Raw genomic sequence first — 22,839 nt, 5'->3', positions numbered from 1 at the left:
AATTGAGGTTTTGCCCTTCAGACATCTTTTTGTTTTCAGTGATACTGGAGTGCAGTTAAGGAGTGGGGTATTTGGGGCTAAATATTTACCATTTTGGATTTTGTGGTGCCATGACCTACAGGAGGATAATTTCCTTTGTTCTGTTTACACATGATAAATTAGAACTGTTTTCACCTGCTGTCAATTAACGACATAGGCGCTATGAAGGTGAAATTACCATGATAACAAAGTGCCCTGTCTTTGAGGCTGCCCATTCTGCCTTTTACCTCCCCAACCCCCATTCTCAGCTTAGCTCAGACTGCAAGTATGTATGCATTAATGCACTATGTAGGCGACTTGGAGCTGGGGAACATTCTTTCACGCTAAGAATTTGCAGATGCTAACGTTCCTTCTTTCTGCCCCTACAGGCTCTGCTTATCTAGGAGGCAAACTCTGACCTCTGGTTTAGCACTGAAATTCTAGTGTTCTTTTCTTTCTCCTTCTCCCCCCCAACCAGGAGTTTGACAAGAAGTACAACCCCACCTGGCACTGCATCGTGGGGAGGAACTTCGGTAGTTACGTGACACATGAAACCAAACACTTCATCTACTTCTACCTGGGCCAAGTGGCCATTCTTCTTTTCAAATCTGGTTAAAAGCATGGACTGTGTCACACACCCAGTGATCCATCCAAAACCAAGGACTGCAGCCTAAATTCCAAATACCAGAGACTGAAATCTTCAGCCTTGCCTAGGGGAACACCTCGATCTTTGAACCTTTATTGTGTTGTTTTGTACAGGGCATTCTCTGTACAAGTTTGTTGTGGTTATAAAACAATTAGCAAAACAGCTTACATTTGTATTTATTTTCTATTCCATACCTCTTCCCCATGTTTTTTCTCCTCAAAATCCATTCCTTTCAAAATAAATCTGTTGGAGAAGTGTGTGTTAGTTACGATTTGTTCAAATCTAGGGTTGAAAATGGCCTCTCACTTGATCTTGAGTAGGTTAGTGGGGGTCAGTTCTTGAAGTGAGTTTCTGTGGGATATAATAGACTAGCCTCTTCATAGTGCTCTTGAGCCTTTAATCTCCCCCATCCTGCAGCTGTCGTGCATGGAAGAACACTGCTCAGAAGTGCATGTTAGATGCATGGCAGAGAGACTTTTGGGTTAAATCTTACTGCTAATCTGATAAATACTATCCTTCATGCTTATTTTGTTAAAAGATGCTGTTCTGGACTTAGGGCCTCAGGTGGAGTTGATGAATGTGTAGAACTTTATCGAAGTTTTCTTTAGCTGTAAAATAAGCCAAAAACAAAGTCGAGCTAATGAGAAATTTGCTGGGCTGTAGGCTGTCTGCCCCCACCCCCTTTTCCTGCCTTGTCCCAAATGGACACTAAAAGATTAAAAGTGGTCTTAAAAGGGAAAATGAAAGTTTTTGAGCAGCAGCCCTCCATGTGATTCCAATAAAGTCTTTGCAGGAATTTAAACGTGTAAGCCTGCTGTGCTGTGCTTTAACTAGCTGTGCTTAGAAACCCCATTAACAATTAAATGTGAATTGAAGCTTTCATTAAAAGACCCAATTAAAGCTGTGGATAAGTAACCCTCATTAAAGGTTTCCTGCTATCAATTTTAAGACTTAAGTCTTCTATGAAGAAAACCAAATATAGCAGACTTGGCTTTTGTAGGCATAAAGGAAAATAGGCCAGAGGCTGAAACAACCCACACTCTTATTGGGAAGTTGCAGGAAGGTCCTGGCTTTCTAGTTTCCCTGCGTTTTCAGTGTTTACACGAGATAATGGTTTTTGTTTTAAACTTTGGATCTGTGAGATGCAATTAGGATTTCTGAACAGCCAAGCTACTGCTACGCAGAAGGGGAGGAGAGAGTTCAAATGACCCCAGCTTCACAGCATTAGGTTGTAACATCTTTGGGAGATTCTTACTACTAGAACTTGGGGTTTTAGGAATCTTAAGTTGAGCCAGGTTAGGACTGGGAAAGTTTCACGGTAGAAGGGCAAAAAATTGTCTTCCTGTTTGTTGTGGCAGTTAAAATGGGAGAAAAAAATTTCCCCTGCTTTTTGCAGGAAAGAAGGATGAGGTTCTGTGGAACAGGAGTGTAACTGAGGTGATTTAGGTTTGTATTTATATAAACATACTGAAGATGTTCCCATAATCCATCTTTTTTCTAGCTCCTTTCCCTCTGTAGTGGCCTGGCTATGTTTCTGTTTGAAGCTGTATCATTCTTGTTCAGTTAGCCCTACTTCCAAATAGTCTTCCGGCAATAGACCCTAGAGTTAAGTCCACAAATGGCTGGACATTGGGGGTTTTAATTTGATCAGGCCCATATCTGCTGCCTGGAAGTGGCAGCTTTTAACTGTTTTATTTTTTGATTCAGATATGAAAAAACCACTTGCCCAAAGAGATAGGATTGGGTTGATGGTTTATGAAATTCCTTCCAGTGTCTGCTCCTTATTAATTCTAATTTCAAAGGCCAGCAGGCTCTAGCTGGCTGAAAAAATGTAAGCTAAAAGTTTTTTTAAGGTTTAGCACTTTGTCAAATGCTCTTTGCTGTTCTTTGAGGTGGTCGTATATAGATAGCTGCGTCTTAAAGCTTTTCAATGACAGGGCAAGCAAGATCTGAGAAAAGGTACATAAATGACCCCTGCTGTGCTGGGCCGAGAGGCAGCATATTTAAAGGCTTTTCAAATAGCCTTGAACTAAGTTATCCACAATTAACAAATGGCCAGCCAAGTCACAGGTTGCCTTCTGCAACGTCTTAGCAAAGCCCCTTAAAAACTATAAGCTTAATCCACATTCACAATATTTTTGGCCCCATTTTAACATCAAAGAGTGGACTGTATTAAGGAGACAAGAGTTCTGCCCAGCTCTGCCCCGTAGTACCAAAGGGGGTTAGGCTAAACTGTTTTCAAACTTTTTTGGGGGGTGGCTATAAAACCCTTCTGATAAAGCAGCTTTCCATATAAAACACAAAAGCAGGAGTTTCCTGGAACATTTATTCTTTCATCAAGGCTTTGTTTTCTTCATGACAGGCACTGAGGATCCAATAGTAGTTTTTGGTACAAGAGGACTGAGTGATAACAAAAATGTATTTCCCTCACCCCCCCCCAAGAAGAAATAACAAATACCACACAAATTGTAAACTCATTTAGTGGTTCGGTTCCTAATTCTAGTTGTGATTGTTAGCCCTCTGACTTGGGCCTTGGTTTTTGGCCCGACTTAGTCCTAGGCTGAAAGGTTGACTCAGGTACAGCTAGGACATTTTCTCGTTCAAATCATCATTGGGTTCAAGTGCATCATTATCCCTCTGGAAGGCAGCACCAGCAAAGAAGCTACAAATGCACTTCAAAAATGAGAAGCAGTGCTGGTTTTACTTTAACCACACACTGTACAGCCAAGAAAACTGAGCAGGAGTTGAGCAAAAAATACGAGCAAATACCTCTGGGAGAAGCCCTGAAGCAGCTCCTAGTGAAAGCTGCAGCAGAATCTGTTTCTTCCACTTGGAGACTCATCACGTCAGAACATGAGTCCAAGGCACACATCCTTCGAGGGGATGTTCTGCTGCCAGGCTCGCTAGCCAGATTATCCTTCAGTCCCAGGCTTTCAACAGGGTGTGACCGGTTCACACTCCAGAGTGGTAAAGGAGCTACAGTTTGAATCCAGAATGAATAGCCACAATGCCTGATGTGAGACTTTCATAAGTCACCTTCTCAAAACCTGCATCTTCTATCATCTCTTTGAACTCCTCCTAAAACACAAAGATACAGCAAGGATCACCTGGATTTAAACTCTAGGGCCTTTGTAGAAAAATACCAAAGTTTTGTACCTGAGACGGGAACTGTCGGATACTTTCTACAAGATATTGGTAGGACTTCCAATCTCCAGCGATGACCTCTCCCAGGACAGGAATGACCTGGAAGCTGTATAGATCATAAAGCCTAAACACAAAGGCAAAAGATTAGAACATGCCCCCCTGATAAGAAGCAAGAAGGTTTAAGCCTGCAGTTATCAATTCAAATGCCTATAGAAGTCAAGTACCTGAAAGCAATGTGGGCCAGGTGCAAGACCAGTAGGGACTAGTGAGGATGTGGTGACAGGTGCAGTTAGGAAGCAGCACATAAGTGCTACTAAGGGGAAGGGGCAGGTACTTCGCAGCTCTGACTACTGCCATGTGGGAGTGAGTGCTCAGCGTTGCCCTATATGGTTCCTCAAGTGAAGCTGGAAACGCAGATTTTTACGTGAAACTTCCTGATTTTTAAATACGAACATCTAAGTCAATTTCTTAAAATCCGATCAATCAAACAAAATACATCTGTGGGCCAACTTGAGCCTCTGGTTGCTGGTTTGAAACTCTTCTGGCTTAGGTGTGGTCATTCAGAACTGGCTGACTTCTGAGGTGGCACCTGTCCCTTAGAGACTCTGGACTATGAGGTTCATGCTTACTGCTTACGGGCTATTTTCTGTCCATTTTGGGACGGGAAAGCCTTGCCTAGACAATAAGAATAAAGCCCTGTTAACAGTGCGAACCTGGATATGAGGGGATTGTTCACTTGACTAAACTCCAGACAGAGAAACCGTCCTCCGGGTTTCAGGACTCGATGGGCTTCCTGGAGTGCCTGAACACAAGACAAGGAACAAGAGAACACAGTCCTCAGCAGAACTCACTCAATTCCATGAGGCCAAAACACCTTTAACTTTGATAGGCATTATAAAAATTAGCATTTCCCATAGATCCATGAGATGCACAAGCATTCTCAGTTGGAAAGCTGTAGCAGCAGCGATAACCCTACGATATCTTAAGTTTTATAGGCGTTCTGCTGCCCATGAAGAGGTTACTTGGAGTACTCATATTGGTACAGCCACATGGCGGCCACTTTCACAATTACCTATTTATTATTTATTTATTAAAAGCTTATTTCAGGATTTTTTTTTCTTTTTTTTTTTTAAAGTAAACTCTTTGCCCAACATGGGGTTTGAACTTAAAACCCTGAGATCAAGAATTGCACCCTTTGTCAACAGCCAGCCAGGTGCTCCTACAATTACTTATTTAAATCACAATGGATATCCTGTTTGATGTAGAAATTTTACTTCAAGGAACCTATCTTACAGAAATGCCATCTATTATCGGGGCACCTGGCTGGCTCTCAGTCCGTTAAGCATCTGACTCTTGATTTTGGCTCCGGTAAAGATCTCAGGGTCGTGAGATTGGTCTCCATGCTGAATTGGTCTCCATGTGGAATCTGCTTAAGATTCTCCTTCTCTGGGGCACCGGGGTGGCTCAGTCGCTTAAGCGTCTGCCTTTGGTTCCGGTCATGACCCCAGGGTCCTGGGATCCAGCCCCGAGTTGGGCTCCCTGCTCATCGGGGAGTCTGCTTCTCCCTCTCCCTTTTTCCTCCTCCCCCTCCTCTCTCTCAAAAAAAAAAAAAAAAAAAAAAAAGCATTCTCCCTTTCCCTCTGCCCCTCCCCACACTCCAAAAAAAAAAAAAGAAAGAAAGAAAAAAGAAAAAGGCATCTATTGTAGAGATGACATGCATATAGGTTATTCCCTGCAGCACTGTTTGAACAGCACGAGATTAGAAGCATCTTAACTATTAATGAGAGACTGATTAAATTATGGAATGTCTACATAAATGGAATCTATGCAGCTATTTAAAAAAAGGAAGAGCCAGGGCTCTTTATGTACCGACATGGAAAAATCTCCCAATATATATTTCAAGGGGAAAAAACCAATGGGCAAAATGTTTCATATGCTAATATTTGTATAAAAAAAGAAAAAGTTTAATATTCACAAAACATCTTTGCAAAGGCACACAAGAAATTGGTGATTAGAGGGAGGGAGAGGAGGCACTGAACGGTTGGGACACAGGAGAAGCATACTTTGACTGACATGCCCTTTTGTACCCTGAACCTATTGAAAAAAAATTTTTTTAATGAAAAGAAGTAATAAACTGGCTATATACAAGGGGCAGGTCATAAAAACCAAGCTGAAGTGCACCATAAAGATGTCCCAGGAAGCAGAGGAACCAGGTAACTGGACCCCCCATTACAAAAACAATGTGGTGCCTTGCACATTGTCTTCCAATGCTTCGGGACAGAATACTGCAGTAGAAATACAGAAGAGCTGCATCAGGAGGTGCCTTGCTGGATGAGTCGGTAGAGACTCTTGATCTCGGGGTTGTGAGTTGGAGCCCCACGTTGGGTGCAGAGATTCCTTAAAGATAAATCTTAAAAAAAAAAAAAAAAGCTGCATCAGATTAAGAGCTAAATTTTCCCTTCTCCCTGTAGAGGAACCCATGACTCTAGGTACCTTCTACCAAAGTAAGTGTTCGAGTGCCTTCTGTGTTGGCCTTGGAAATGCCTCTGATCTGCAAACTCACAGGGTCAGACAACTTCACAAGTGAGCGGGAACAGATGGAATGCCAGAGCATGACTGACAGCTCAAAGATGTGAATACCAACCAAACAACGAAGGCCTCAGTGGGGATCTGCTTTGTGGTTTTGGTCTTGTTCAATTTCGTGACTAGGAAAACTGGCAACTTCAAGGATCGAGGCCCCCAAGCCTGCCAACAGTCATTCAGGAGCTGGGTGGAGAGAAGACTCTCTCCCGCTTTCCTCATTTCCTGTGGGGCCGATCTAGGAGATGTAATTGCATGGGAATCACCAAGCTAAGGACGCAGCCGCACATACCTGATCAATGTGTGTGACATTTCGGATCCCAAAGGCAATAGAGTAAACGTCAAACTTGTCATCATCAAAGGGCAGCTCTTCAGCATCTCCCAATACCCAAGCAAGTCCTGAAAGAGAAAAGTCATTCCTGGTCTCTTTCTGGTTTGCTGTCTCTTCTGCACCCAGCGAACTGTCAAACCTGAGGAGGGCATTGTGGGAATCCCCTGATTCGTAGTCAGCCAGGCAGAAGTGGGGGCAGTCTGCACACCCCACTGATGGCTGACTTCTGAGGTGGGGGCAGTCTGTGGAATCTGAGACTAACTCTGGGAGTCAGTGTCAGAACTGAATTGAATTGTTGGACACCTAGTTGGTATGGGAGAACTGGAGAACAGTTTGGTGCTGGGCAAATACCATACATGTGGTATCAGAAACCATCACACACCTGCCTTCATCGCTGGGTTCTTGGCCGCTGTCTTCAAGGTGTCTTGGCCTCAGAATCTGAATTTCTTCAAGTTTAGCAGGAAGTTCTTTCCCCATGGGTCTCAGAGAAGAACTTGATGAATACTCAGTTATGCCCACCTTCAAGCAATTTTTACCCAATTAAGTGTTTAAGTGTTTACCCAACTAAGTGTTTTGTGCGAAGTACCATAGTTAAGATCCCGGGTCTGGGGTTTAGACTGCCAGGATTTTAATTCCAACTTCGGCATTTATTAGCTGTATAATCTTGAATAAACTACTTTGCCTTGGTTTCTTCATCTGTAAGATGGAGTTAATAACAGTACCAACTTCAAAGGGTCATTGGAAGTATTCTAAGTATGGAATTTAGCCTAGTTATATCGGTTCTAATGGAGAATCAAAGTGTCTAGACCCCAAGTCTGGTCACAAATTCAGAAAACACCCAAGGGAACCCCATAACAGGGTAGCTCTGTCCACTAAAGGATTCTGATTCAGCTTTAACATTATTCAACTTGCAGCAAATTAGACATAAAATACAATATAGAAGGAAGGTTCTACAGAGGAAAGTAAATGAAAACCTTCCTGGAAAGCAAAGTAGCAGTATTTAGCAAAATGCTTAAAAATAACCATACCCTGGGGTGCCCGGGTGGCTCAGCAATCGGTTAAGCGTTGGACTCTTAGTTTCGGCTCGTGATCAGGTCGTGATCTGGAGATCCAGCCCTGTGTGGGGCTCCATTCTCAGCAGGGTGTCTGCTTCCCTTTTCCCTTTCCCTTTGCCCCTCCCCCCAGCTCGCGTGCACACACTCTGTCTCTCTCTTAAATAAATGAATCTTTAAAAAAAACAACCACCATATCCTTTGAACCAGCTATTTGATTTTTAGGAAGATGACATTGATGACATCATCATCACCATAGCAACTGCTCCGAGCCCTTGATGGCAGGGTCTGTATTATCACTTTACGTGTGTTATCTTATCACATTCTCATTCTAACTCCATGGGATAGCTCTTACTATCATCCTCCTGTTTTAGGTGAGCCAAGTTGAGTATTAGGAAGGTGAAAGCAGGTTGCCCAAGGTCACCCAGATGGATTGGAACTCGGGTGGTTTTATCCCAGAGCCTGTGTTTTCAATAGCTATGGTATATTCCCTCCTACTACAAGGTGGTTTTTATTCTCCCATTTTATAGATAAGGTAATTGAGAGCTGGAGAGTTTAAACACTTGTCTGAGGTTATACAGGAGGTAAAAATTAACAAATGCATGCAAAAATTTACAGATAAGGATGTCACAATGCTGTGCTCCATGCAGAAGCTTTAGAAAAAAGTGAAAGGTCAATTGGTTGCTGGTTATGTAAACTGGTGATGTGAATCTTCGTGATTCACAGCCATACAGGAGAGTATCATAAATAATGATTTTAAGGAATTTTTAATGACGTGGAAAGATCTCATGATACAATGCTGAGTTAGGGCAGGATACTAAATTGTATATACAGAAAGTCTTCAATTTTATAAAAAGGAAATGATTAGGAAAGCTAGGAAGGAAATACATTAAAATACTGGGAGCATCTCAATGTTGGAACTATAGGTAACATTTACTTTCTTCTTAATACTTTTGCAAAATCCAAAAGTCCTCTCAAATATATCACTTTTATAACCTACCAAATAATTTTTTTAAAGATTTATTTATTTACGTATTTATTTGAGAGAGAGAGCACAAGCAGGGGGACTGGCAGAGGGAGAGGGAGAAGCAGGCTCCCCACTGCAGGAAGCCCAGGCAGGGCTGGGTCCCAGGACCCCAGGATCATGACCTGAGCGGAAGGCAGACGCTTAACCGACTGAGCCCAGGCGCCCCTCAAATGATTTTTTTAAAGCTCCTGCCCTCGGAGCTTCCATCTGGGGAGGAAGTGTCCACATAAGATGTAAATAAAACACACAACAGCGCTCCACACAAATATGCCTTTCTCGTTAACTTACTAGTACAAAATAATTTCTAGGATCTTCCTTTTCAGCTCTTTTCGCAGGATATTTTTTACAAAGACATCATTTTTGGACGTTGATAAAGCAAGGAGGAAAGATAAGGGAAGACAAGCGCCTGTGCAGCACTTAATAATTCGTACGCCGGTGGATTTGTCTTGGCGGTGAGGAGAGGCTGAAGGGCACGCTATGCTGTGGAAGGGATGGTTCCAGAAAAGGAACATTGCCTATCATTTCTATCTTTGTTCTCCATCCTTTATGGCTGAGCACCAGAGGGAAGGGAAACACGTTTTTCAGTAGGAGTGAGGAAACATAGTGCCTTTGTCTAAAAACACTAGGGACTGTCTGCTTTCTGATCAGCACTGACGGTTAACAAAAGAGCCCTTCATCTTGGAGGCCGAGTGGGTTGTGGTCCGTCTAGGCAGCTCGTTCTGGGGGTGGGGGGTGGAGGAGGAGGAATTGAGCTAAAATAACCATAGTCACTCCTGGTGGGGGAGGGGGAGGACAGGAACGCTGATGTTGACCCGAGGGACTTTATTTTCTTTGTCCCAGACCACTGCCTCTCAGTGGCTGCCTGCAGCGCTTGGCCGGCTGGGAAGAGGGCAGCGCGGCGGCTCTGGAAAGCTGGGAAAACGTGCTGCAGCTGCCACATCCTTACTGCTACCTGATAAAGTTGGGGGGAAGCATTTTGAAGATGAAAACAAACGGCAAAATGTGAAACCTGCTTCTTTAAGCTGGAGCACAAATTGTCCATTTTCCGGTGGCTCTGGGTTCCCAGAGACGCGCAGTCACTCTCCTATCTGCTGCTGAAAAGGAGTACTGTTTACCAGCTGTTTCTTTCATTCTATCAGTTGGGCCCTCTGAGAAACAGATGCCCAGATGAGGGAGGAGTGAAGAGGGGCTTTTTTTTTGGGGGGGGGGGCTGGGGGAAGGGGAGAACACCTGGGGTTAGACAAAAGGAAGAGGAAGCAGGATCGAGTGGGGAAAGCCTGTAGACCTCAGTGCGGATCTGATAAAGCCTAAGCCAGCCCAATAGGGAGCTCTGGAGCACGGCCGGAAAAAAGCCTAGCTTGGAAGCCCAGGCGGAGCCTAAAGGTTCTGAGAGCTGGAGGCTGCCAGCTGCCTGTGCTCCCTTGTGTCTGAAGGGCAAGTGCCTGCTTTAAGGGCAGAGCTCCTTCTCAGCTTCTACCCGTCAAACCCTCAGAGTACTGATGGGGAATGGGATGGCTCCAAAAGAGACAAATGGGATCAGCAGGGAGTTGCTGGGAATTGAAAGCAAAACTTCCATCTCAGGGTCCAAGAGCTAAGATCCCAAGACTCAGCTCCCATTTGGGATCTGCCATTTAAAAGCTGTGTTACTTGAGCAAAGGCACTTTACTCAAGCAGCTCTTTGGGGTTTGGTTATCAGCTCTGTCACATGGGGCTGATCAGACTAACTCCCTGGGTTGGCGAAATAATGTACATAACAGCACACAGACTGGATTCAGGCACATGAAATTATCTTTGACTCCTGCCTGTCCCGTATGTTTTTGAAAATAAAGTACCTCAACATGTTCTATATCCCATCTTATTTCATAAACACACAAACACTTCCACTGTGTCTACTTTCCATAGGACTTACCGGCTTTGTGTCCTTGAGCACGGGCTTTCTGCTTTCCAATCTTTAGCATCTCCTTGTTGATGTCACAGACCACCACCCGGGAACCGCCCAAGGGGTCCTCTTCATTGTGGTACTTTTTGGCAATTTCTTCCCAGGATACATTTTGCTGGGCCCGTAACTGCCTCTTCTGCTTTCTCTTATGCTGTGCCCGGACATAATTAAGGAACCGGAATGCAATGTCACCTGTGGGAACCCAACAGGGGAAAGACGCAAACATGAACGTAAACACAAGCAAAGACCCAACATTTCCAAGACCCAAACAGAGCAACAAAGGTACAGGATTTGAGGAGTATCCAAAAAATTGAAGTTTCTCTTCATTTCTATAGTAACTTAAAAAATAAAGTTGGGACGCCTGGGTGCCTCAGTCAGTTAAGCATTTGCCTTTGGCTCAGGTCATGATCTCTAGGTCCTGGGATTGAGCGCCCCGTAGGGCTCCTTGCTCAGTGGGGAGCCCGCTTCTCCCTCTGCCTGAGGCTCCCCCCTGCTTCTGCTCCTCCTCTCTCTCAGACAAATAAACAAAATCTTAAAAAAAAAACAAAACAGCATTTTTAAAAACTTCTAATATTCTTTTTTTTTTTTTTTCAGATTTTATTTTTAAGTAATCTTTCTACCCAACATGGGGCTCAAACTCATGACCTCAAGATGAAGAGTCAGTTCTATTGACTGAGCCAGCCAGGCGCCCTGTTAACTTCTAATATTCTTAAAAAACCTTTTAAAAAATTGCATAAGTAACGCATGGACACATTCTCACTATAAAAGACTCACCCAAATATTTATAATAGAACATAAAAGTTGCATTCTCTCTCCATACCCTCTTTAGACCTAACCAGTAAGTGCTTAGTGTGCACCCCTTCTAGTTTCTAATAATTGTTAAGAAAGCAACATGAGGGTATAGTTACCAGCAAGGATCCCCTGCCCTACCACTTCCCATGCCTAGTTCAGCTCCCCAGGGATCATCTTTCTCAATCATTTCAGTTGTGCCTTCTGTTGGTTCCAGCTCTTTCTTTACTTACCAAATTTATAATGATACTTCACCCCTCATCTCTGCTTGCCTCTACCTTCGAAATATATTTAGATAGCATTTTATAGTCTCTCATAGATTCCTTTGTAAACTAGAATAACAGACTAGTATTTTATTTGTTTCATCAATTACAGACGGTACCTCTTGACTCTTTTCAACCTTCTACTGTGTGCACTTTTACACTGTCAAGACGGACCGATAACATACTGTTTGCTCTGTAGCTGTAATTACATCTTCTGTGCTTTGTTGGTTGGAGTCTAAAACTGGAAAGTGTTTATCTTATTGTGACCAGGTAAATACTGATTGGGCCAAGACAGTGCTTTCTAGGATCACATTTCCTTTCTTATAATGTAGTTTGTCTTTGTTTTTCTTACACTAGTTGCATGAAATATATCCTTAAGTTTTTCTAGTCTCTCCAACCAATGAGGTATTCTCCAGTCCCTTTCCTATATGTTTAAAAATTTTATATGAAACAACTTAGAAACATACACGGGGATCATATTATACACATAGTTGTACCACTTGTTTTCTTTCTCTTCCCACTGAATATGTCTTTGAGAACTCTCCATCAGTATTTATAGGTTTTCCACATTCTTTTAAATAGCTACATGATATTTCATAGAATGGGTGTATCTTAATTTAAAACAATTTCTTTACTGAGGCAGAATTGAGGTTATTTCCAAGTTTTCACTACTACTAAAAATGATGCAGTGAGCATATTTGTAGCTATATATTTTTAAAATGTCTTTTTGAATATATGGGATTACCTTCTAATTACATTTTCTCAGTGGGCAGTTGCCAGCACGCAGTAATGCTACAGGTTAAGGCACAGATGTAGGCAGCTCTGACGGAGCCCTTTCTGTAGCTATAGCTTTGTGCAACGGTGTTGTTGTTTTTGTTGTTGTTTTTTGTTTTTAGACTAGATACGGAGAATTGGAATTGTGGGATCCTAGCCTGTAAAGATTGTAGACTTTAAGAGATTCTGTTAAATTGTCCTCCATTGAGCAAGGTGTCTTACTACCTTCTGAGCTTCCACTGGGGAGAGGACCACACCAACAAAGCCACACACAAACATGTTTCATTCATGAAGACTGTCATTTCTCATTCTATGTTATTCTAGTGGTATCAGTGACCACATTATTACATTATATGCCACATTATTCTAATGTAATCTCTCATGTACATTAACCACGTGATAACATCACCAAGATGCACTGTAGAAACCCATGTTTTTCTCCCCGGATATCTAGTGTGCACCAAGTAACAAAGGACCACGTATAAACAGCTGAGCTTTTGATTTCTGGTATGATAATGGATTAGGTAGAAAAGATTGTCTAGAAAGCTTATGGAATATGAGAAAGGGCATCCCCCCAAAGAAAGAGGAAAAGTGGATGAAAGGTTAAACAGAATAAAAGTGATTCACATGGTGAGGTGTCACTGGAGGAAAGAAGTGATCTTTTTACTTTTAACCCTGTGCATTTTAGAAAAACGACAGGCAATCGCTTCTCGGCCTTTTGGCTAAGATCAAGTGTAGAAAAACGACAGGCAGAAAGCTGATATTTCGTGTTTTTGGGTGACATTTCGTTGAAAAGAGTAACCTTTCTTAGAAGTGTGCTGATTTTCAATTACCATCTTTGGCCTAATGGTAGGTAAGCTACCTCATTCGAACAAGAGACACTAATTTCTATTAAAGGTGATCAGTGATACTCGAGGATACTCGACTGGACATTACCTGTGCCTCCAGCAACATCGAGCAGCTGGGTCCCAGGAAATGGGTGCATCTTCCAGAGCAGCAAATCCTTCCAAATACGATGGATACCAAGACTCATCATATCATTCATCACATCATACTTCTTGGCCACACTTTCAAACACATGATAGACTGACATAGGAGAAATACATCACAATTGTGCTATTAACAAGATTAACTTGGGGAAGTCCTAAATGAAAGAGGATGAAGCTTTTCTCCCCTGAAGTTGCCTTTGTCAGGTGAAGTTAAGCTATACTGCTTGATGCCCAAATCTGCCCCTTAAACTCTTTTAAGAAAGGCTTAACTTACTTCATGTAAGGAACCAACCTCTTTTCTGCTTAATTACCTTTATCTCGGACCACTACCCCATAATAATGCCATGCACCTACTTGCTACTAAGTAGGTTTCCACTTCCTAGAGGATGGGGAGGGGGTATGGAATTTTTCTAATGGTTATTCTAACAGAAAACAACAAAATCATTAGAAATACATGACTAATGGATAGGAAGGCCTCAGCTCATCCCTGCCTGGACACAGAGGAAAAACCTCAAGTACAATTTGGTGGGCAGATGAATGGCAAGATGTGAATCAGGGCCAAGCCACAGTGCAGAGGGCCCTCATAAATCTCATAAATCTGATAGGATCAAGGGAGAATGTGGAATCTGGCCTAGTGGGAGAAGGAATTTACTATTTAAGGCACTTTAAAGCACAGGCTACGTGTAACTTCTTTACACCTGTTTCTCTGCCCGTAAGATGAAAAACTCAGTGCCAGCTCCCTATCACCCTGCCATAAGGCTGCATTAGGTAATGAAGGGGCGATGCTTTGAGTTTCTCAGATGAAATGTGCTGCACAGATCCCAAACATCCCTGTCCTCTGCTGAATCAGCAACTCTTGAGCTCCTCCTGAACTCAATCTTGAATGCCTTTGTCAACCCCGGGATCTCCAAGCTTGTTTTTTTTTTTTTTCCTTGTTTTTTCTTTTTCCTTCAGGGTATTCAGAGACACTACAGCTCAACCCACCAAGTATAAGCAATCTCTGCTTTGCATGGTTCCGATATACACGAATTTCAGTGACTGTGGTCTAGTTAAATAACACCAATCCCCCAACAACATCATTCATGTGCAATGGTGTATTAACCGTGAGTAACCGCATGAAGTACAAATTCGCCGGTAGTTCTTCAGCCCATAAATCACTCTGTAAATAACAGACATGCATCAAGAACAGTAACCAATCATGTCACTTCTTTCCGTTGGCACTTGGTAGGTCACTACACATCAGTCATTCAGTTCACACGCAGACAGCAAAGCATATAGTTGTGTTACCTCCTTATCTCTCAGTTGTAAACACGTGTGGTATTTTACAAAACTAGATAACTGAAAGAGGAAATTGGCCAATGAAAATGAAAGCACCGCAAAGATATGAGAAGTGGTAATATTGGAAGTGAAATGTCCATGGGTTATAGGTGAAACAGCTGACTGTGGGAACACTGGTGCTCGAGACACTCTAGATACGCAGCCGGAAGAGCTATGCGAAGATGAACTTGTGGACGTGAATGAGGATGTGGTTGTGACGAAAAGGTTGAAGATGTCCCAGAGGAAATGATGCCAGCAAAAAAAAAATCTCACGCTAGAGGAATTCTTGGAGATAGCTCATGACATTGACAGTGAAAGGATAAAATGTTAAAAGCTGACTGAAATTTAGAAAGGAGTACAGCAATTTGCCAAGGCATAGAGAAGATGCTTGCTCCCTATTGTAAATAATATGACCAGAAGGTAGCAAACACTTTTCAAAATAGTTTTGGTAGATTTTTTTTTTTTTTTACAAAGGAATAAAACAACCTAATGTTTCTAATTTTTTATTAAAATTTTAATTTAATTAAAAAACAAAGTTAAATTTTAAAAATTCTAATTAAGTTAAACCTAATTTTAAATCATAGTTTGCTAAATAAATATTAGCTTTACTATTTATTCCATATCTCTATACGTTTATAACAGTTTTTGATGTTCAATAATTTTTTAATTTTTTAAAGTAAACTCTATGCCCAGTGTGGGGCTTAAACTCACGACCCTGAGATCAAGAGTCACATGTTCCGTTCAGGGGCGCCTGGGTGGCACAGCGGTTAAGCGTCTGCCTTCGGCTCAGGGCGTGATCCCGGCGTTATGGGATCGAGCCCCACATCAGGCTCCTCTGCTATGAGCCTGCTTCTTCCTCTCCCACTCCCCCTGCTTGTGTTCCCTCTCTCGCTGGCTGTCTCTATCTCTGTCAAATAAATAAATAAAATCTTTAAAAAAAAAAAAAAAAGAGTCACATGTTCCACTAAGCCAGCCAGGCACCCCCGATGTTGAAAAATTTTTAGAAGTCATAGAACAGTTCTAATTTTTCCCATTGATTATTAATATCATTGTGCATGATTTCAGCGTGCATGGTCATCTTTATGGTCCTGCACTACCGTGCAAAGGGAAGACTGCCTGTACTTCAATGCTGGGTCCCCATCTGCGAGATACATATTTAGCTCAGTGGGTAACCTCTTCCTTGCTTGTGTGTGTGAAATGTTCATATTTTGTAAAGTAAAATACAGAGGTTAGGCATTATTATCATTTTGGAAACAACCCACCTGGATTAAATGCCCTGGCTCTGCCACTTACTAGCAGAATCTTGGGGAAGTGACTTACTATCTCTGTTTCAACAGTTTCTTCATCTATAATGTGAGGCTAATAGTCTCTACCTCATAAGGCTGTATTTACAAGAATTAATGTAAAGTATTCTAAAAGGTTTCAAGTCCTTAATAAAAATTTACTATCGTTTTACTTGGCTTGTCTTATTACACAAGCAGTTATCAAGCTTTTAAAGTGCATCAGGCACTGAAGATATAAACATGAATGAGCCACTGTCCTAGCTTTCTGGGAATTCACAGTCCAGTGAAATGTTAATTTAAAATCAGTATTCAAAGAGTTACAGTAGAGCTATGTATTTAGCAAGGCTGAGGTGAGACATAGACAATGTAGTAGTCTTTAAGAGGATGGGATATTCAATTGTGAATTCTTTCTCTTTATTTCCTGGGTGATCACAGGCCAAGTGAAGGATACTCTCAGAGCCTCACCATACCCACCTGTTAAATGGGCATTAACACCTTCCCCATTATAAATGGTAGAGTTGGGAGTTTTAAAACAGTCCTCTCCTTTCCCATGCCTATAGCACAATGCTGGACACAAAGAAACTGTGCTCAACAATATCTAACAATTATTGGGCAATTATGAAGTGCCAGGCATTGTTCAAAATATTTTAATGTATGAAGTAATCTAATCCTCATTATAACTTTAAGAGAACGCTTACTATTATTCCTACTTATACAATTTGGAAGCTGAGGCATAGCGAAGAGCTTTTTCTCCTTCCTTTCTATAAAAAATGGACCTACCCTTTAGTAAGAGGTGAAGAACATAAGCTCTGCAGTCACACTGAAGTGGGTTGGAATACTGGTTCGGCCGCTTACTATATTAAATTGGGCCAGTTCTTGTTTAATCTCGAAATCTCAATTTCCTCGTGTGTAACTTGGGGATAACAATACTGTGTTTAACAAGAGGAGGCATCTAAGCTCTGCGGGGTCAGGCTTGGGGGTGGTGGTGGTGTGTGTGATTCCTTGGAGGTCAGGACTGCACAGGCTACAGCATCCGAGTCAACAGGACGTTAAATCAACTCCTAGCTGAGCTGAAGAAACCAGATCGCAGATAGATCCCTCCGTCCGCCCTCTCGCCCCTTTCACCTTTGCCCCCCTTCTCCTTCTCCGACACAGTCTCAAACCCGAAATGTGTTTCCGTTGCCTGCTTCTCTTGGGACAAGTGCCGAGCACCCAGCGGGCCCCTGGGCCAGGAGCTACGAAACCCGGGGAGCCGGCAGCACCGCATCACCCGCGACCACCTACGACCGCAGTAGCTCCATAAAGCGCAGCTCCTGTGGGTCGCCATCTTGGCAGTAAGGTGGCAGCGCCCGGACAGTACGTAGTGTAGCATCACTAGAGGGCCAACGGCGGCCGGTAGGAGACACTATTAGCCGAACGCGTTCTGAAACCCATTATTAGGGAGCTACGCGTGTGACCTCTGGGATCCGGAGGCCGGAGGCTACTTAGTTTTTGAGTACCGGAAATCCCTCTTCGCTCTCTTCCCACTTTGCATATAGAATTCACCAGAAATGAAGGGACCTTAGGATAAGCCCACAATCACCTCTCAGCGGCCATGTCTCTAAGTCTTGTTAACCAGCAGGATGAATGCTAACTCGCAAGATACGCAGTAACTCTTGTTTTCTGGTGCAGAAGTAGGAAACTAAGGTACGGTGTGGTTACAAGGCAGATAATAACAAGGTCAATTGTCTTAAACTTTGATGTGCCTAAGAATCACCTGGTTTGATTTTTAAAATGCAGATTCCTGTGGATGCCGGAATGGCTCAGTGGGTTAAGCCTCTGACTTTTCATTTCACGCAGGTCATGATCTCAGGGTGTTGAGATCAAGCCCCCATAGGGCTCCATGCTGGGCGTGGAGCCTGCTTGGGATTCTCTCTCTCTCTTTCTTCCTTTGCCCCTCCTTTCTATCTTCTCTCCAAAAGAAAAAAAAAAAAAAAAAAAAAGTTGATTCCTGGGCCCAAATCTCAGAGACTTTGAATCCCTACATTAAGGATGGGCATTGGGAATCTTTATTGAACAAACTTGTGTGGTGATTTTTTTTTTTTAAGATGTATTTATTCTCGGGGTGGGGGGGGGGGTGGGGGTGAAGGGTAGCATAGGGAGAGGGAGAGAGAGACTCCAAAGTGGGCTCCACACCCAGCGCAGAGTCCCATGCAGGGCTGGATCTCAGGACCCTGAAATTGTGACCTGAGCCAAAACCAAGAGTCCGATGCTCAACCCACCGAGCCACCCAGGAGATCCACAAACTCCTGGGATAATTCTGATGCAAAGAATTCGCAGACCATTCTTGAGAAACATGTGCTAGACCACTCTGAAAAATAAACGTACAAAAGGCTGTTCTTTGGTCTTTACATTTTATGTACCTAAGAAGTTTATAAATGGGAAGAAAAGCTCTGGTGTCTGTTTAGTGAGTCAGACCCAATCACCACTCACCCTCCCTCTTCTTTTGTCGCAAAGCTAGGCTTGTAGCGCCAACTGGCATAGCATGGATGTTTACTTCAACCCCAGATTTTCCTGTTCTTTTTTTATGAAAAGGGTAATGTAGACCATCTTGAGCAAAAGAGGATGGAGGTGGTGAGTTTTGCTTGGATTTCTATGTTTCTGCTTTGATTCTCTATTTAAATGTATGTTTCCTGTAAATATTTCACAAGGAGAAAGCGCCAAGGACCCCAAGAAACTATTTTGAAAATGAAAAATCTCTTCCTGGTTTAATGTGTAGCCTGACAGATGGACACCTACTGCTTTCTTTTGGAAGAGCTGCACGGGTTTTTCTTCTTTCCCTCTCTTTTATTTTTAAAAGTGATAGAAAGAAGGAATGATTCATCCATGTAAATAGAGTTCTCACATTATTGTTAAAGGAAATAAAAATTCATCAAGGAAACTTATTATATCTTCCATATCTAGTTGTACATAAGAATGGACCTCAGGCTTTGGGGCTGTTCCTTCTAGACATCAAAGTAAGTTTCCAAACCAACATTTTGTATTTGTTCTCATTTCAATATCACTTGCGGGGAAATAACTGCAAGAGGTGAAGCAGGACAAGGACTGATGAAGGGCATTTTAAGGAAATTTCAAAATATGAGATTAGTATCTAATTTTCTTTATTCCAGTTAAAACTGTTAATTTCAAGAAATTGATTCACTTATATATACATTACTTATTAATGTTTTGTATTGCATGTGATGACGCATAAGGAGCCAAAAAGGACCCAATTAGGGGAATTCTAGGATTTTGTCTATTTATTTGTTCATATATGACTGCTGAAATTCCACTCATCCTTCTATGCTCAGCTCAAGTGACACCTCTCTGGGAAGCCCTCCTCTACCCCTGACCCCCAACTGTTTGTACACCTCTCCTTGGAGCCTTTGCTATAGTCAGCATTTTGTGTTAACTTTATTATAGCTCTTGTTACTATTTTCCCTTGTAGTTTTTCTTCCCTACTCGCTCCCTCTCTCCCTCCTTTCCTTTCTTTTGGGTGAATGATATGTTATTTAGTCAGTTTTGTTTACAAGTGAAACTCTGGGAATTCAAAATTAACATCCTTGCTAGTGAGCTTGTTATAGACAGCAGGAAAAGTTTCACCCTTGTGTTCCACGTTTTTGGCCATGTTTTATCCAAATGAACCTTTACAAACTGGCTGCCATCCAGTTTCATGTGGATTCTCTTGCCCATAATTTCACTTGGGAAGATAAGCCCTCCAGGGTTGTATCATGCACAGCTGTCAGAGTGGAACACTTGCTTATTTTTTGTACAGCTTTTTTGTGTTGGCTCAGGCAACTCTGGGCGATAAAGACATCGCACTTCCCACTGAACTTTTTCTCCAGTTTATGAAATAGCTGGACTTGGATTTTCTGGAAGGATTTCAATTGAGGAGTGGGAACAAAGATTATAATAGCTTTCTGACCACCGACTTAAGTGTCCTTGACTGTTATATTCAGCTCCCTTAGCTGGGCCTTGAGTTTGAGTTCATTTGCAACTCGAGGAGAGCTTAGGAGGTGCTGGACTCTTCCATAGCCATTGGGCTTCATCATATTTTGGCTCGAACTGAACATGGCCTTCTCTGTTGAGCTCTGGCCTAGCCCCTGTAGTTTCTTATTTGCTTAATTCACTTAGGAAACGGTGAGTATAATAAAGGCCTCAATCTGAATATATTTTGGCATTCCTTGTGCTCAGTGCAGGGCCTGGCATATAATAGGTTTCTAACTAGCTGAGGTTAGTCTGAAAAATTATTTGTTCATCTCTTTAACAGTGTGTGTATGTGATCCTTCAAATCTCAAACTGCTATGGTTGAAAGGAATCATTTATAATTTTCCAAAGTACAGACAGCTGTGATGAGATTTTCTAAGTTTCAATGTCCATATTGGAGAACTGCTTATCTCATAGGTGGCTGAGAACATCACTTATTAGCTATGTGATGGTGGCTAACTGATCTAAGCTTTTTGAACCAGTTTCCTTGTCTTTAAATTTGAGTTAATGTGAGGATTAAGTGTGATAATCCATATAACCCACAGTGCAATGCCTGCTAATGATGATGGTAATACTATTAACAATGAAATGAAATATTAACAATGACATATATATTTTTTTCTTGAGAGAGAGAGCGAGCGTGCACACGTGTGAGTGGGGGAGGGGAGGGGCAGAGTGAGAGGGAAAGAGAGAATCTTAAGCAGGCTCTGCAAGCCCCACAGCTTAAGGTGGGGCTCCATCACACCACCCTGAAATCATGATCTGGGCTGAAACCAAAAGTCCTATGCATAACCCACTGAGGCACCCAGGTGCCCTGACAATGGCTTATATTAATAAATGACTTATTAACAATGAAATGAAGTTCTGTATGATGAAGTGCTGTATAGTGATATTAAATGTAGGGTTTGTCATTATTTTTGCCCTTATTATTATTGGGAGATAGAATAAGAGCCATAAATAGATATTAATACTAGAATAAGAACTATAAATTAAGCAATAAGTAAATAAAAGGATCCCACAAGTATCTCAATGTTTGGAGGCGTTATTGGTAGTGGTGCATATTATATTATTGTGCACATTATTAGCGTACTAAAAACCTGAACTACAAGTCCCATCATCCTTTCAAAGGCGGGGTGTGTGTGCGTGTGTGTGGTGGTGGTGGGGAATCACTGGGCCCGGATGTAGTTAGAAAACTACGTTTCCCAGAGGACCTCACTCCCACATCGCCACTATATATAGAGTCCATCCGGGTTCTTCGAGATGCTGTTTGGCGACTCGTCGCCATTCCCGGAGCACCTCGGCCTCGGCCCAGAGGCGAGTGTCCGTCGCTGTGTCGGAGACACCCGTCCCCGACACCAAGACAGCCAGCCCTCTCCCCTGCCCCGCGGCGGGAGAGCGTGTCCGGCCGGCCGGCGGGGCTCGCGCACCCTCCCTCGCCTCCCCTTCCCCCGCAGCCTCCGCCCCGCCAGGCCCGGCCCGGACCTCCGAGCCCCGGCCTCCTCCTTCTTCTCTGTCGCCGCCGCCGCAGCCGCCGCCGGGCTCCACAGCCCCGCCCGCCGCTTCTCTTTCCACTTTGAGAAGCCGAGGAAGGAAACAGGGAAAAATGTCGCCATGAAGGCCGAGAACCGCTGCCGCCGCCGACCCCCGCCGGCCCCGAACGCCATGAGCCTGGGTCCCCGCCGCGCCCGCTCCGCTCCGACCGCCGCCGCCGCCGAGGCCCCCGTTGATGCCGCAGAGCTCCCCCAACGCCGCCGCCACCGCTTCCGACATGGACAAGAACAGCGGCTCCAGCAGCTCCTCCGCCTCTTCGGGCAGCAGCAAAGGGCAACAGCCGCCCCGCTCCGCCTCGGCGGGGCCGGCCGGCGAGTCTAAACCCAAGAGCGGTAAGGGCGGGCTCCCACGGCGGGGGGCGGGGGGGAGGCGACTGCCCGGGAGGCTGGGGAGGATCCTCGCTCAGGTGTCTGCTGGGTCACCCAGGGACAGCTCTTCTTTCTACTGTCGTTTCCTCCTATCTTTCTCCCCTTTTCCGTGGCTCCCATTATTTAAAAATTAACACTTAATGAGCACTGTACAGCGTGGTTTACATGAATCTTTGCATTAACCTTGTGTTAATACTCGAAACAGACTGGTGAAGTAGGTGCTATTCTTATCCCCATTTTGCGGATGAGGAAACTGAGGTTCAGAAAAGGTAAGGTCACCCAGCCAGTATGTGCCTCACGGCAGGCCTTAAGACCTGGTTTGTCTGACTCACCAGTCCAAGCTTCTAATCCACCAAGTTGTTCTGCCCTTTAATGTTGAATTAGCATTGGTTAGTGTTCAAGTTTAAACAGGGGAGGGTGGGGCCCAAGGACTTCAAATTTCATATTTAATAACCTGGTCTCAGATTCATCCCTGTTGCTGAAGAGGACTCATCCTCGAATGGCTTTGTTCACTCTGGAGTCGTGGTTAAGAGCACGGGCTCTGATTCAGACTTTCAGATCTACCAGACCTTGAGCTTCCGAATTTCCTTTTCTGTAAATGTGGAGATAATAAGAATTAAATAAATTAACTTAGGAAGCAAATGAACTAAGAGCTTAGAAGAATACCCGACACCTATTATGCACCAAATACACATCATGCCTATTTCCCTGTGGTAGGCTAGAGTCCTTTTACAGGGAAGATTTTGTCATTTTTGTAGTCATG

The 22,839-nt window shown here is 43.2% G+C and overlaps 3 protein-coding genes and 2 pseudogenes across 6 annotated transcripts in view; 3 read left to right on the top strand and 2 right to left on the bottom strand.

The window, feature by feature from the left end:
• Window positions 1-921, top strand: part of DYNLL1 (dynein light chain LC8-type 1) — a 30,771-nt gene extending 29,850 nt beyond the window's left edge. For both annotated transcript variants that reach the window (XM_045791566.2, XM_045791565.2), the window contains one exon: window positions 497-921. In XM_045791566.2, coding sequence (XP_045647522.1) covers window positions 497-634 — 138 coding nt within the window. In that variant the 3' untranslated portion in view covers window positions 635-921. The remainder of the gene's footprint in view (window positions 1-496) is intronic.
• Window positions 922-2,973: 2,052 nt separating this feature from the next.
• COQ5 (coenzyme Q5, methyltransferase) lies at window positions 2,974-17,526 on the bottom strand. Of its 2 annotated transcripts, XM_045791560.2 has the most exons (7): window positions 17,278-17,526; window positions 13,500-13,649; window positions 10,708-10,929; window positions 6,681-6,787; window positions 4,522-4,610; window positions 3,821-3,932; window positions 2,974-3,742 (listed from the first exon to the last, which is right to left on the bottom strand). In XM_045791560.2, the coding sequence occupies exons 1-7, from the start codon at window positions 17,522-17,524 to the stop codon at window positions 3,641-3,643; spliced, it is 1,029 nt and encodes a 342-aa protein (XP_045647516.2). In that variant the 5' UTR covers window positions 17,525-17,526; the 3' UTR covers window positions 2,974-3,640. The 2 variants fall into 2 exon arrangements, with proteins under 2 accessions (XP_045647516.2, XP_087713405.1); XM_087857279.1 differs by lacking the exon at window positions 13,500-13,649.
• Window positions 13,266-13,427, top strand: LOC123788316 (U2 spliceosomal RNA; annotated as a pseudogene).
• Window positions 17,527-19,547: 2,021 nt separating the features above from the next.
• Window positions 19,548-21,754, bottom strand: LOC148107437 (small ribosomal subunit protein eS7 pseudogene; annotated as a pseudogene).
• RNF10 (ring finger protein 10) overlaps window positions 21,736-22,839 on the top strand; it is a 30,700-nt gene continuing 29,596 nt past the window's right edge. For both annotated transcript variants that reach the window (XM_087857278.1, XM_045791559.2), the window contains exon 1: window positions 21,736-22,040. In XM_087857278.1, coding sequence (XP_087713404.1) covers window positions 21,884-22,040 — 157 coding nt within the window. In that variant the 5' untranslated portion in view covers window positions 21,736-21,883. The remainder of the gene's footprint in view (window positions 22,041-22,839) is intronic.

Source organism: Ursus americanus, chromosome 30, assembly GCF_024610735.1.
Source record: "Ursus americanus isolate L20-20 chromosome 30, mUrsAme1.1.p, whole genome shotgun sequence".
Classification (NCBI taxonomy): Eukaryota; Metazoa; Chordata; class Mammalia; order Carnivora; family Ursidae; genus Ursus; species Ursus americanus.
Note: the sequence above shows the minus strand (reverse complement) of the source record. Positions and strands in the feature narration are given on the sequence as shown.